Source organism: Sminthopsis crassicaudata, chromosome 5 (genome assembly GCF_048593235.1).
Source record: "Sminthopsis crassicaudata isolate SCR6 chromosome 5, ASM4859323v1, whole genome shotgun sequence".
Taxonomy (NCBI): Eukaryota; Metazoa; Chordata; class Mammalia; order Dasyuromorphia; family Dasyuridae; genus Sminthopsis; species Sminthopsis crassicaudata.
This window is the reverse complement of record NC_133621.1, coordinates 19,092,890-19,108,751: the sequence shown is the minus strand read 5'-3', so window position 1 is coordinate 19,108,751 and position 15,862 is coordinate 19,092,890. Positions and strand designations below refer to the sequence as shown.

At 51.5% G+C, this 15,862-nt stretch overlaps 1 protein-coding gene across 1 annotated transcript in view; it reads right to left on the bottom strand.

The window, feature by feature from the left end:
- Positions 1 to 293: 293 nt before the first annotated feature.
- TRIM71 (tripartite motif containing 71) overlaps positions 294 to 15,862 on the bottom strand; it is a 77,207-nt gene continuing 61,638 nt past the window's right edge. The window contains 3 exon segments of the mRNA XM_074267130.1: positions 294 to 1,899; positions 5,423 to 5,557; positions 12,405 to 12,572. Of these exon segments, the coding sequence (XP_074123231.1) occupies positions 448 to 1,899; positions 5,423 to 5,557; positions 12,405 to 12,572 (1,755 nt within the window). The 3' untranslated portion in view covers positions 294 to 447.

The window sequence follows — 15,862 nt, the reverse complement described above, 5'->3', positions numbered from 1 at the left end:
GAGCCTCATTTGGCTTCCTCTCTAGAAAGCTTTGATCGAAGACGACCAATCCAGTGACAGTATGAGAACCAATCCATTCGTTGGCTTGTGCATTCAATAACCCGTTTTGGGGATGGAGGTAAATACAAAATCTGCACTGGGCTGAGAAGGGAGAGGATGGGGAAAGGAACAAAGGGAGGAGGAAACCCAAAGAACATGAGGTAGATAGAATCTATAACTTCCCAGGCTCAATCCCTGCAGAAAGATAAGTACATTCATCTGTAAAAAAATAAAGATGAGGTAGGTCTTCAGTAACGTTGTACTTTTTTTTGTTCTCATATTAAAGAAAAAAAATTTCCCTGAGACGGTTTCTTCTTTGAAATTCAAAATGGAGAAAACAAAAACAAAAATCAAAACCACGTCCCCCAAAAACCACCGCAAGAACCACCACAAAGCCAACACTTTCTATTAAAAGATGAGGATCCGATTGTTTCCAAAATCAACCACGACGATCATGCCATCTGGAGTGACGGCAATGCCCGAGGGGCGGTCCATTTGGCCAAAGCCACTTCCCTGAGCACCAAATTTGCATATGAAACTGCCGTTGGATTCGAAGATCTGCACCCGATGATTCCTGGAATCCGCCACGATGATTCGGCCTTCTTGGTCCACCGCGACCCCCTGGGGGCGCAGGAACTGCCCGTTGCCGGTGCCCTCTGACCCCAGGAAGCGTGCAGACTGGCAGTCTGGGTGGATGACCAGCAGGCGGTGGTTGTTGAAGTCCGTCACCACCAGATGGCCTTCGTGGTTGAAGGTCACACCCCGGGGGGAGTCAAAGTGCTTCCAGAGAGCCCCTTCAAAGCCATACTTGTTCAGGAAGACCCCATCGGGCCCGAACAGCTGGACCCGGTGGTTCCGTGTATCAGAGACCAGAATCTTGCCTTCCGGATTCACCGCCACGTCCCAAGGATAGTTGAACTGTCCGTTCTTCGTGCCCTTCTCCCCAAACTTGAGGAGGAACTGCCCTTCGAAGGTGAATATCTGGATGCGATGATTGTCCTTGTCCGCCACCACGATCCTGCGCGAAGAGTCGCAAGCCACTCCCGCCGGGCGGTCAAACTGGCCGGGCCTGGAGCCCAGCGTGCCGAACTTGTGATGGAAGGTGCCGCAGGGTTTGAACACTTGGATGCGGTTGTTGCTGCGGTCGGCCACGATGATGTAGCCTTCCTTGTCCACGCTGACGCCCCAGGGGCGGCAGAGATTCCCGTCGTTGTCGCCCTCGCTGCCAAAGGCCAGCCCGGGCAGCCCGATGCCCACGTAACTGCGCCCGGACTTGACCAGCACCTTGAAGGGGCTGTTCTTGATGTGCTGGTTGCACATCATAACGGAAACGAGGTGCTCGCCCTCCAGCTGCGGCCGGTAGCTCACCAGGTAGGTGCCGTTCTGCTGATCGCTGACGTCAGCGCCGAACAGGTTCCCGTCGGGCCCCATCACCACCGCGGACATCAGGTCGCCGCCCGAGAGGCGTGGCTCCCCGTCGTGATCGTACCCGATCACCGTGAACGATGCCACCTTGCCCTGGAGGGCGCGTTTGAGGCCTTCCCCGGTGGCCTTGGTCAGGGGGGCAAAAGCCCCGCTGCTGACAAAGCCTAAAGATTTGATGGCCAGGTAGAGGGCCTGGTCCGGGGGGGTGAACATGACCCTGTCGTCTTCCTGCGGTTTGAGGAGGCTCCGGACGTTCTTGAGCTCCTGGACCTGCGCCAGCATGCGGTCTCGGGCCAGCAGCACGTCCATGGCGCGCCCTTCTTCCAGGACCTGCTGCACGGCGCTGATGGTGCTGTCCAGCTTGTTGAGGTTCTGACGAAGCTTTTCCACCTGCAGGTACAAAGACTTGGCCTTGACCTGGCGGATCTTCTCCACCTACAAGGAGAAAGGGAAGAGGCTTTGGTGAAAATTATACAAATAAAGGACCCGGTGGCGGCCAGCCTTTGGGGGCACAAAAGGCTACCCCCCAGCCCAAGGAGGAAACCGGGGCCCCTGGGAATTGATACTCTGGGAACAAAGTCTGTTTACTGAAAGACTTTTAGGAAAAGATTCTATTAATATATTTTGCTTCCGCCCTCCCTCCAGTCCTTTTAAGGAAATGCCATGACTGCCACCCTCACAAAATCATTCCCTCCCTCGTAACAAAAAAAGAGAAAAAAATTTGTGTATTTAACATTCTGTGACCATAAGCCGCCACCTCTTCCCAGAGGAAGGAGTCCTGGAGACAATCCTTCTTTTCCGCAGTTTTACTAAGGGTTTTGCCAAGGGTTCTCCTGTTTGTTCCGATTTTGGCTTCTCTTGGGGGACCTTTTAATTTATTGTTACCAAGCAATTATTTCCGGGGAGCTTATCAGGAATGACCATCACTTGATAGTGGAAACAGGACAAGGCAAGCCTAAGTCCAAGGCCCAGATCTCTCACAGGGACGGGTCAGTGGAAATCCAGCTTCCCTCTCCCCAGATCCCCGGCCTCTGCACTCCCACTCACCCCACCCAGGCCCAGTGTGGACTACAGTGTCTGCAGGTGGGCTCCGGAGGCGTTTCATTCAAGCAGCGTTAATGCCGTCAGTGACAGGGATTTACCAGCTTCTAAGGACAGCCGGCCTGCCCTTATTTACACTACCGAGAAATTACTGTAAATAAAATCCCTACATTTAACAAAGCACTGATAGTGTTTAAATTAATTTTGCACAATTAAGTAATTCACACACCAATTAATGATCCTCAGTCAATCTAGGGTAGAGAGAAATGGTCTCGGAATCTGGAAGATCTGAGTTCGAGCTTGCTTCTGGCTCGTCCAGGATCTCTAGACTTCTTGGTGATCTAGACAATTTCCTAAGGCTCTGAGGGTCGCCAAAGACCTGCCTCGAGGACTCACTCAATTTCACAAAATCACTGGTCCAGGCCCTGATCCATGAGGATTCTTCAGCTTCGCTAAAATTCCTCCTCAAGCCAAGTGCAGGACACCTTTCTCCACACCACAGGCAGGCTTTCTCCCAGGCCCACAAGGCCCCACCCCACCTCTACTTGGTGACATCATGGTTTTCTCTTCAGGTTGGTGGCTAACGGGCAGGCCCACCCAAAACGTCTGCAGCACTCCACAGAACTGCAGAAGAGCTGATCCGTCCTTACCGAGATGAACCAAAGACTGGGGCCTCTTTAGCACACTCATAATCACTCCAACTGAGGAGACCCAGAGAAACAAAAGGTAGATTGTGAACCACCCCTTGAGATAGAGAACACCATGGTGGGGGTCTACCAGTAAGAAATATCATGGAATTGATGCTAAGTGAAATGAGCAGGACCAGGAGATCATTGTACATGGCAACGAGATTGTACGGTGATCAATTCTGATGCACATGGCTCTTTTCAAGAGATGATTGATGCCAGTCTCCAATGATCTTGTGATTAAGAGACCCACCCCTACCCCCAGAGAGAGGACTGTGGGAACTAAGTGCGGATCACAACATAGAATTTTCATTTTTTTCTTGTTTGCTTTCCTTCTCAGATGCTGAGATCCATGAGATTTTTTTTTAATTAAAGCTTTTTATTTTCAAAACATATGCATACACACACACACACACACACACACACACACACACACACACACACACAATTATCTTGCTGCAGAAGAAAAATCAAATCAAAAAGAGAAAAAATGAGAAAGAAAATAAAATGCAAGCAAGGAAAGACAAGTGCTGAATGGGGAAGGAAAGTTTGGATGGTTAATGACAGGATAATTAATATGAACCAGGAGATGGAGAAAGCTTCCCACAAGAAAGTTTATGATTGAGATTCAGAGGAAAAAGGTGACACAGTAATGGGAAATGAGAATGGATTGGAAATGTGGAGGAGAAAGACAAGGAACACGAATGTCAAGTCCTTGATGGCAAGCTGGGAAGAGGAGCCGTCATCTGGAACCCAAGGCAGGGCCAAGAAAGAAGGAAAGACCTGCACCGAGAAGGGTTTGCCAGCATCTAGCGGGCCAAACACACCAAGAACATGGAAGATGAGAAAGATTTGCAGCAATCGGCTGGTTTGAGTTGGGTGGCTGCAATCAATGTCATGGGAAAGAAGTCAAGGACACTTAAGATGAATTAAAGGCCCAATGCTGAGACCTGAGTGGCTTTCAGAAAGAAAACCCAAGTGAAAAGATAAAGGAATTTTCTGGGAAATAAAATCCATCATTCACAATAAACACACGCCTGACAATTTCCCTCCTGAAAGGTTACTCCATGATACTTAGGACTGGAGAAAGAAATTCATCATTTTCTCCTGAAAAATGGAAGACGGCAGCCCTGAGACCCAGAGCGAGGCCCGGGAAGAGAGAGGTTTTGCATCACTGAAGGTGAGCATTCAAAAGAGCACCCCCCCCACCCTCAGCAGACGACAAAGACCCTTTCATCCAGAAATCCAGAAGAGCAAGTTTGGGGCTCAGTGTGATACACCACAGACAGTCTTCTCAGATTGCACCAAGTAGCTAGCTCCTCTCCTCTTTTAATTAACATTTGGGGATGTTATATAAGATCGGAACAATGAGAGCATTGGAGAGTCTACAGCATCTGAAGGCTTGGGGACCCACAGTTGGTCTTCCACGAATAACCACTGGAAACAAAAAAGTACCCAGCCTTTGCGGGGTCTGGCTAACTTCTTGTGGAAAAGGCACTTCATAAAGTTAGGCCCAAGCTATGCTCCGGACCACCCCACCAAGAAGCACCCAGAAGTCCGGGAAACTTCCCCGCCATGCTGGGTATTCTCAGGGAGATTAAGAGTTTGGCGGCAGCCAATGGCAGGCCCGGTCCATGCTGTTAGGAAATGCAATTACAGCCCATATATTCCCGCAGGATGCCGTCAATTCCTAAGCATAAGTGAAGGATGAGACCGGGCAAGAAGGGGGCCTCTGATGGGGGCACTAGGGAGGGGGAGAAGTCATTTTGTTCTATCTGGTTTTCAAGCAGCCCTCTAAGGCGAGGAGTCTCGCCTGCTACAATTGGAGGAAAGGTCTTAAGAACAAAAAGGAGGCTGCTCTCTAGTATGAGCCAGGAAATGGAGCCATCCAGCAATTCCCCCGAAGGCCTCTTTCCTATCAGTCAGCTGGCCTTAAAAAGCTCTCCTCCTGCCTTCTCCACACGGGCGCGATTCATTCACGGCTATCTCACAGCTCTGAAAAGCGCCCTTGTTGCCGGACTGGGAGAGAAGGGCAGACAATGCGCCAGTGTGTCCGGCAACACCCGCGGCTGGGCCCTTCCTCCCCCAAAACACTTCTGTGAAATGCGCCAATGTTCCGGATTTAGAACAGGAGCCGTGGAAGTCTAAAATTAGGACTACTGGGAAAATTTGCCCTTGGGACCATGGGGTTTGGCAACCGGCGGCCGGGTCCGGCACAGCATGAGTCTCACCTTCCACAGCAACTCGCACTCCCTCTCCTCCAGGGCCTTCTTGTGCCTCGTGGTGACCGCCTTGACTTCCGACTGGACCACCTTCGCTTTCATTTCCACTTTCTCCGCCACAGCCTGGGCCTGCTCAATGCTCAGCTGCAAACAACAAACACAAAAGGGCATGTGGGACGTCCGTCCGGAGGGGCAACGGTGACCGCAAAGGGAGCCTCCCCCGGGAAGCTGCTCTCACCGAGCCCCGCTCCGAGCAAAGGGCTGGCACGGCGAGAGACTGGCACCTGTCTGACATGTAACCAAAGGAGGCCTTGGCAGCCCCCGCTTCCTCTGTATAAGAAGTTACACCTAAATAGTGTATGTCAGGACTATTAAGAGATACTCTGACACGGGAAAACCAGTGTAGCCAAGTTACGGGCGAAAACTTGAAATGAAGTATCAAATGTAGCGTGTATCAAGCAGCTGTAGGGACATCGGCTCGTGTGCCAGCTTTCAGCCAATCTTGGGCCCCACTCTGCCTGAATAAAAGCCGCTTCCAGGAGAGCAACCTCAGGAGATAGGGCTGTTTTCCAGTGAGTGTCTCCTACCCCCAACCCAGCCCCAAACACAAAGCTGTTAGTTTGCTAGAAAGTCAAGACAGAACTGTTAGGTCCAAGGCAACCCCAATAAACTTTGGAAGAAAGCGCCATCTGCATCCAGAAAGAGAATTATGGAGATTGAATAAAAATCAACATCCGCTCTGTTCACTTTTTTGTTCTGGGTTTTTTTTTCCCCTTTTGTTCTGATTTTTCTCTTTCAATACGATTTATAAAGAAATGTATATAAAAAAGTTAATATATATGTATAACCAGAAAAAAATAAAATAAAGGAATGCAGATAGTATTAAAAAAAAGAAAAAGGAGGCAGCTAGATAGCACAGTGGATGGAGCACCAGCCCTGACCTGAGTTCAAATCCAGACAAGTCACTTAATCCCAACTGCCTCAGCAAAAAGAAAAGATAAAATTGTTAAGGAAGACATCTACACATTTTCTTGAAGGAAAAAACTGGCACCCATATCAAGTATACAAAAGGAACTTCATCCTGCTTAGGTAAAAAATCAGACTTCCTAAGATTTTCTTAGCCTTCAAAAGTGACGTGAAATTATTCATGAAGAATTATTTTAAAATAAAAAATCTGGTGATTTGAAGCACTTATTATATTAATGCCTCTTTCTAAATCCACCAAGAGAGGCAGGGGAGTGAGGGAGATACAACACCAGCCTGAAAATTAGGAAAACTGGGGCTCAAAACCCAGCCAGAGACAATTCTGTCCTTGTGGATAAGCTGCCAATCTACATGCAGAGATGGGGTGTCTATACTGGGAATCCACGTCCCTTCCCAACCTCTTCTACCCCACTGCTCCTAATCATACACAGAGATTCCCATGAGATGGGACAGAATGAGGCAAAAAGCTCCTAGTACTTGGCTCAACTGCGTGCCCCTGGACAAGCCGTAACATCTCTGGGCTCCCCGTGAAATGAGGGTTGCCTAACAATCTCAAAAGACCATCACCTTTATGGCTCCCACAGCCCAAGAAGCTCTGCTTGCATCAGGCCCCAGACTCTCGGGAATAGCACTCCCCCAGTTTTTAAGAGGCAGCCTTGTAGACTGTGGGATGCACAATAGAGTGAAGGGAGTGGCAGAGGGTGCCAGCACCGCCAAGGGAATCACACACACACCGTTCCTCGCCCTGATCGTCAGGCCTCCTGATTTCTCAGAAAGGCCACGATGCCCTTAAGGGGATGGGGAGCCAAACCAAACACTGTCAGCGGAGTTCCATTGAACTAGTGTCTTATACATCACCCAGAGCTCCACACTACCTGTGACCCTGTAAATTGTCCCACACCCTGTCCTATCAGCACCCCTAACGAGAAGCTGAAAGACCCTAATAAAATCCCAACCGCACAAAGGTGCTTCCCATGCTGAAAAGGGACCGAACATGAAGGGGTGCCCTGCTCCTATACGCCTGGAATTGACTAAATCAAATGTAAATTGCGCAATTTCTAATAAATAGCTATTCTAAGTGAGGTAAGAACTTCTCATTTGTCTCCTCCCCCCTTGCCTTCCTCCTTCTCAATACACTCTGTTACTTCCATTCCATATGAAATCTCTGCCTGCCATTTAAATACTTCCCAAGCTGTTCCTCCTGACTTCCCTTCCACGCACTCTCTAATCCCGGCATACTGGTCTTCTGAAGGCTGATGCTCACAAGGGATACTCCCATCATCCACCTATAGGCCTAGTCACTGGTTCTGCCCCGAGCCTGAAGTGTGTTGTCACCTGTGCATCCCAGCTTGCCTTTGAGGCTCAATTCAAACATCCCTTCCTCTGCAGGTGACCTTTTGCAGGTTGACCACTTGCTAATGAGCCCTCCCCCACCCCAACCACCCATAAAGTTGCCTTAGACTGGGCAGATACACTGTCTGTCCTTAATTATGTCCAAATTGTGTCCCCTTCTTTTTGCTGCTTCTTTGACTATGCAGCGCTTGGTATACAGTAAGCACTAAATAAATGCTCCTGATTGGCTGATCTTAAAAAGACCCATGTATATGTAAAGGGCACCCTGGCAAATGGAATTCCTTAATGCAAATTTCCAGTCCTGAGCACTCATAAGTTACCCCTACAACTGGCACTGTCAATTGTGAGGAAGGAGCCGACCCCGCGACGGCCCCTGGCCCTTCCTCTCCTCACCTGGCCCAGACCGGGTAAGATGGCATCTTCAAGGGACAGTAGGCGGCCGCTTTGAGCACGCCATGGGATAGTAAACGGGACAGGGAAACCTCCCATGTGAGCCAGGTCCCTGAGGGGGGCTTGGGAGAGGGGCACAGGCTGGGAACACAGGATGCTGCAGGAAATCCACATCGGTAAGATCCCACAAGGGGCAGGTTACGCTGGCCAATGTCAGCGGGGGAGGGGGATATATGTGTGTATATATATATATATATATATATATATATATATATATATATATATAATTTTGGCTTTTAAATTATCTTTAGGCAGAATCTTTGTAATTCTGTCAAAGGGTCAGAACAGGACGGATGCTAGTGATATAGTTAGTTCACAATAGGGATTAAAGCTATGTCAGTGAAGTTAAATCGTTAATGGCTTCTCCCTTATTTTCATTTCTTCGGCACTGAAAAAATCCGAGGTTATCAGGTTTGTTTTAGAATCTCTCAAATTTCCTGATTTATCCAATTATTGGAGGGGGGACAGTAGGGCGACACGGGCACCTTGGTACAACTAAATACTGATGGCCAAATGGAAAGCGAGGATTTTACTGAGTCAGCCCCGGTGAGGGCCTCGTGCATTATCACCACCGGGCAGGATTAACGAAGAAGCAAACTCGATCGATCAATCAGCACTGCTTCCACTAAGAAGAACAACTTTTTCATCACGTAATCAGTTTCAACCAATCTTTGATGATTCTTTCCATTAAACGAATGTCTTTGCAGCGGGGCTCAGAATGGCACCTCCCTCCCAGAGGCACCGGGGGAGCAAACTCTGAGACCAGCTGTTTCAGACAGGCAGCTGCGGCTCTAAAATCGGCAAAAGAATCATCAAATATTGACCAGGGCCCACATGCAGATCAGCCAGGACGCCTTATCACGACCACTTTCCCCACTCTCCTTATCAGCATCAGCAGCTGGGGGGAAACGCCGGCCTGGAGCTTACCTCCCGGACACGGCTCACTCACTCGCTTCCCCCTCCCCGCTGACTGGCTTTGATAAACAGGGGAGGGGGTGCTGGGGTCGGCCACAGCGGGTGTCACCGGGCAATGTGACTGCTTAGAGAGCAGCCGAGAAATACCTCCACTGCGAGACCGGCCACAACAAATGGCAAAGAGATTCCAGGCCCGCAGCCTGCCCCTCCATTCTACAGGTGACAAAACTTGGGCCAAGAGCCGGAGACACGAAGAAAAGCCGAATTCTGCCCAGCTCCTGCGTGGGACTGGCTGCCCGGGCAAGCGGCCACTTACAAAAGGGGGAGGCGAGAGCCAAGGGCACCCCCCCAATCTGTGGCTGCACACGTGTCAGGGACGTTCTTCTGCGGGATCTCAGGAAATCTCAGGGCCAACAAATGAGAAATCGCCATTCACAGCTCTTGACCAAAGGGGCCACTGGGCTCCGGGGGGCTACCCAGCAGGGCTCTTTGCCGCTCTTGATCTGCTAGGCCCTCCTGCACTTTTGTACAATCCAATACCATTTCTGTAGAGTTGTCCCTCATTTTTTAGCATGCTGTTGTTGCTCTTTAAACATCTCTGCAACGAGGGCAGAGCAGAAAAGAACCGGAAAGCCTGGATTTGGAGCCTGGGCCCTAGGCCACTCGGCTAGCCGCTTGTCTCTCAAAACAAGCCTCGGTTCCTGTAGAATGGGGATGGTGAAAGCAGGAGGCTGACCCTTACGGAATAGTCACAGAAAGTAAGACACCAGCTCTGAATGTCCGCTGAGATGGTCCCAACCGGCCCAGCTATCTCTCAGTCCTGAAACCGGGCAGCTAATGGTCCCGAGGCATTTCCTAAGGACTTAGACTCATGGAGAGAGCCACCTCCATTCAGAAACGGGGACTGAATGTGGCTCACAACATGACACATCCACCTTTTTCTTGTCATTTGCTTGCTTTTTCTCCCTGTTGATCTGATTTTTTTTGGTGCAGTATGAGAAATGAGGAAAGATATAAAAGAATTGCACATATTTAACATATATTGGATGACTTGCCCTCTAGGGGAAGGGATGGGGGAAAGGAAGGAGAAAAAATCTGGAACACCAGGTGTTGCAAAGGTGGATGCTGAAAAAACTACCTTTTGTACGTATTTGGAAAATAAAAAGTTAGTTTTTTTTAACAAGATTTTAAACAATCTTCCATCTCCACATGCTAAAAGTTGTGGAGGTAAAAAAAAAAAAAAAAAAAAAGCAAAAACACCCAGAACCTGCCCTCAGTGGGATGGATGGATGAGGGGGACGAACAGAGATGCAGAAACCCATGTTGGAAGACAGGCTCTTCAGCACCCTGAGGCAAAGCCCCGGTCACCCTGCCTTAGGTTTGGCTTTTCCATTCAGCAGACACATTTGGTTCCACCAAGGAACTTCTGGCAAAACTTCGTCCGAGGAGCTGGGTTGATCCAAAGACGGGGGAGTTTCTGCCCAGAAGGAAATCCTGAAGCGTGGGGAGTGACTGCAATAAAAAGCACCCCCAGGGGTTCCCAAATCAAAGTTGGGGCTGGGTAGACTCAGCCGCTAGGCCCCAGGGCCAGCTCTGCATGGGGGCTAGACTCCGGATGGAAAGCAAGGTCTCAAGTGAGAGCCCCGCCTCCTTCAGCTGTTCCACGAGACCCAGAGGTGGGCTGCAGACTCTCACGCCGGAGCCCGACTTCTGTGTCCTTCCTGCCTCCCTACACGCCGGCTGGGAGACCTCATCTACATGGCTGGTGCCATGGGGCCGGGCCAGTGTCTCCAGAGGGCTCCTTCTAGCTTCTGGGCAAATTAAAATGTCCAGCAAAAGCAAACATGGAATAGAGAAAATGACCTCGCTAAAAAAGCGTGGGTGGGCTTTGATTTTGTGGAAATGTGAAGGTGCAGCCACGGGGGGAGGGGGGGGGGGATTTCCAAATGCCCCTCTCCCCCTGGGGGGGAGGGGGAGGCTGCCATCGCAGCTCCTCCCCCAGATCTCATGTTCTGAAACTAGTCCAACGTGTAGATCAGCAGGAGCCCAGAACACGGAAACATGCCGGGGAGCGAGTCGCCGGCCCCCGGAATATGTGGGCCCTGGGCCATGGAGGAGGGGGAAGGATTAGCCCATTTTAGGAAAACTCTAATAATTGCTTCATTCAAGTCACTCCAATTAAAAGCCAGGCCACATTTGGCAGCCAACTGTGTAATCTGCCCAGAAATGAACAGTGGCAAACTGAGCGGTCCGTCCTGCCGCACTGGAAACAAGGGCCTTAAATTGGTGGAACAGGGATCAACCATCCGGAAACAACCCTGATTACTCGCTAATGGAAGGTGAGATCTCAGACCCCCCCAAATTTCCTCTGGCCCATGTCACTCCCCCACTGAACAGAGAACACGGGACAGGCTTCTATTTGCTCGGGGGAGATCGAGACCAAATGGTTCCAGTTTTAAATGCTTAGACTCCTCCCTTCGTGGCAGGCACACAGTAGGCATTTAATAATGAACGCCTATTGACTAGGGAAGAGTAAACCCCCGAGAAATGGAAGTGACGCCCACTGTCAGCTGATGTCACTCTTGGGGGGTTGGATGTCTGTTTATGGAGGGGGGAGAGGATGTCCGCTGGGCCCTGAGAAAAGACAGTAAGAAAAGAGACAACGCACAAAACGAAGACGTTTCATGGAGCCTGTGACTTGGGGAAAGCAAGATTTCAGCCTTCTCAAACTGACATCTTTTAAAATCAGAGGATTGGGCCCAGAGCTGACAGCTGGGAACGGGGGAGAGCTGGTTCCGGTTCAAAGGTTTATGGGTTGTATGTCCCTAAGCAAGTCACTTAACGTCTGTGCCCCAAGACTGTGCTCCCATCCAGGTGCCGGGCAACCAATAAAATCACGGGTTCAGAACACGACATGGCAGGAAGCCATGGCAACCAAAGCCACGCTTTCACCTCATTTTTAAAAGTTAAAAATAGCCAAGTGAAGGGCAACGTGCCATATGGGTCAGAACCTCAAGTCTAGAGCGCCTGGACGGGTCCGAAAATGCGCAGCGAGCAGGAAAGTCCAAAGGTGTCTTATGAGGGTAGAACATGGAGCGCCCGAGGGCTACTGTGGAGGGGTGACCTTGAGTCCGGACCCAGGAGTGCTTGGGAGAGAGCTGGGAGGGGCCTTGGGCCCCCTACTCTAAATCCATTTAGCGTTTGAGGAAAGAGACAAGACCCGGAGAGCCTAAGTGAAGTCACACATTGAGCGAAGCATCGGTGATGGGATCTGGAAAAAGCGACTTACCTGGATGGCCTGGCGACCTTGCTGAGCATCGGCCAGCAGCTGAATGGTGAGGGTTCGAGAGTCCTGGAGGGCGTCCTGGAGGTAGATAAAGCTATGGCCGACGTGGCGCCCCATGGTACACTCTCGGCAGATGGGCACGGAGCAGGTGTCACAGTAGAAATGAAGCACCTACGAGACAAGATGGGAGAGAGGGCGTGAGGGAGGCGTCCGTGGGGGCCAAACGACGCCCCCGGGAAAGGGGAGAGCGTGGCAGGGGCTCGGGGACGTGCTCAGCCACCCCTCCCGAGTCATCCTCGAGAAAGAAAGTTCCGGCGTCCCGAGTCATCCTTGCAGGCGGGAACAGATGCTCCGGGCCCAGAGTGAGAACTGGGGCCGGCCACTAACTTCCCCGAACTGCAGTTTCTTCATCGGTAAAAACGGGGAGAAAGCATCTGCTTACCTACAGCCCATTCTCTCTGTAGGAACAGCGCTCAGAAACAAACAAACAAAACTGTAAAAAAGGAAATTTAAAAAGAAGGCGGCGGCAGCTCGGGGCCCTGTAGCAGCGCTGGGGATCGGACCACAGCAGAGAAAGGAGCCTCGCCTCCGGCGGCTCCAGTCAAGGCCAGGCCAGGAAGCCGGGAGGCCAGGCTAAAAGCCGCCATCAATCACCTTCCCACAGATGCTTGTTACCATTCCCATCTGGCGAGGGGAGAGCAAAGTCCAAGGCTGCGGCCGGGGAGCGGGGAGGCCGCACAAAGGGCGGCCGGCCGAGGGAGCGGGCCTTCAGGCAGCTCGCCTGGAATCCAGCCAATGCCCCACCAACGCTTCTCCCACACGCGCTTATAGGTGACTTATTCAGACTCCACACCTGCCCCCCCCCCCCCCCCGTCCGAATAGCCGGCCCGAGACGAACACCTAAGGAGGAGGTCCCTTACGGACAAAGTCCACCACCGGGTAGCCAATTTCCCTTCTCTTCTCAATTAAGTTGGGTTAGCGTTGCCCCTGGAGCACACAGCAAACCCAGTGAGTGGAGGTGCCCCCCAGAAGCCCCCACCACGGCACGCTGCATGTACAGAGCCCCGACAGGTCTGTATGAAACACGCAGAAAGCAGTACTGAATGCAGGGAGGAGAAGCAGCCACAGCCTGGGGCTGGTGCCCACTTTCACCGCCCTCCCCCCAACACTATAATTACAAAAGTGCTGGGTCCACCCAACCTCGGAACGGCCAACCTTCAGGAGCAAGAGCAATCGTGCCGGGATGAGATTCCCCAGCTCGAAGCTCTCAAGTAGAAGATGAAAAGAGCAGCAAAATGAATCGCCACCGAGTTGTTCCAATCCCACCTGAGTCTTTGGGACCCCATTTGGGATTTTTCTTGGGGAAGATACTGCGGTGGTTTCCTCCTCTAGCTCATTTTACAGATGAAGGCATGGACACAAACGGGGTTAACTAAGTAACTCACCCAGAGTCCCACAGTAATTGTCTGGAGAGACTGGATGTGAATCCGGGTCTTCCTGACCGCCAGCCCAGGGCGCATCCGCTAGGCCACCCAGCCGGTCCAACAATTACTCAGCAATAACCGAAGCTAGCATTGGTCCATTCCCCCACATGCATCTGTCTGAAGAGCCTGAGGAATCCCTGCCCTAGACTTTATGGCTCCGTGCTGAGCTCACCTGTAAAATGGGGCTAACGATCGCGCTGCCGCGCAGGATTAGCCCGGAGACCAATTGTCCGTGCAGGCAAGCAGGCGCTCTGCAATCCTTTACCATCCTCCTCCTCCTCATCAGTTACACCCATCCACTCCTGCACATGGAGGAACCGAGGCAAGGACGGGGACGTGGCCTTCAAGATCACACGGCTAGCCAACAGCAGGCCCGGGGCGAGTCTCTGGCGGGCACTGCCCGTGTGGCCTCTGCCTGCCCGCACCAGGAGGGATTTTTCCCTTTTAGAAGCATTTCCTGCTGTTTAGGGAATACTGCCACCACGTGGTGGGGATCTCATTCCGGGCTACCTCTACAAGCAGAGGCAGAACGCACCTTAGGGAGGCTCTAGATCCGGAGAACCCGCTGCGGTTGGGGACTCCCCCGACTCACCTCACATACTTAAATCCACAAAACCAGGTCCACAAGATCCCCAAGAAAACCGATCCTGCTGAAAGACAGCGGTGATCTGATGCAGGCTGGGAAGCCTGGCCGGGTCTCCCCAGAGAGCCAAAGGGATGGCCAGGTTTACTTCTTTAAAAGCAAAGCAACAAGCCCAGGGCAGCACCTCTCAGGAGCTCCTCAGGCCCCTCTGAGGCCACCCAGAGGAAGGAGGGGCCCGGCCACGGACCAGCCTCCTTGGAAGCAGCCGGCTTTCCGGACACGGATGTGTTGCTCCCGTCCCTTGACTCCCGCTCTAACCTTAACCGGACTGGATTAGACAGAGCAGAACCCCAAGAAAACCAGTTTCTCTGACAAACAAATAAATGCCACTAGCATTTCCGTAACTCCCAAATATTTCCTAGTCCGATTCTCCAAGCAACGATGGGAGGCAGCTACTATTCATATCCATTTTACCGATGGGGAAACCAAGGCAGAGAGAAGAGAGGTGAATTGCTCTGGGTCACACCACTCAGTACCTGAATCAGTCAGGACTCAAACTCAGCACTTCCCGACTCTAGGTCCGGGACTAGGCAGACTGAGGCACCTGGGGTTAAGTGACTTGCCCAGGGTCATACAGCCATAAGTGCCTTAGGCCAGACTTGAACTCGGTCCTCCTGACTTCAGGGCGGGTGCTCTATGCACTGGAGTCTAGGAAAACTGCCATTCTCCAAAAGCTGACCTTGCAGGCGAGTCAGCCAAAGGAAACGGCTTCCATCTGTAAATGACCCTTGGCAGAATGTCGGCGAGCCTCCATCTCAGCAGGTGGAGGGACCAAGCACTCAAATGGGAACCCCAAAGACAGTGGACTCCACGCTCTGTGCCCTTAGCTGTCACTCTGAGACTCGGTTTCCTTGTCTTCCAAATATAGGCATTGGGGACCAGACCGTCCCCGAGGTGTCCTCCCTGCAAGCCTACAGCTCTCCCATGGAAAGAATTCTTCTGCCAAGGGATCCCCCTTCGGGGACATCTCGCTAACTCGACACTTTCTGTAGGGGAGCCGAGGCTCTGAGGAGAAAGGGGAAATTAATTCCAGGCTGTTCCCTCACCCCAATCCCTCAGCCCGACCACAGCCGTGGGAGAAGCCCGTCAGGAAGCCAAGGACTCCGGCAAAAGTCTCACGCTTACAAATGTTCAAGCAGCATTTTTTGTCGCAACAAGGAAATGGAAACGAGACAGATCCCCGACTGCTGGGTGAGCGCTGAGCAAACAGCAGTAAAGGAGGTGGGGAATTATCGTGCGGTCGCAAGTACCAGTGATGGGCACGGAGAAATATGGCGGGATCCCTTCCAACTGATCCACGAGAACAACGTGTGAGATGGCCACAATGAGAGCAT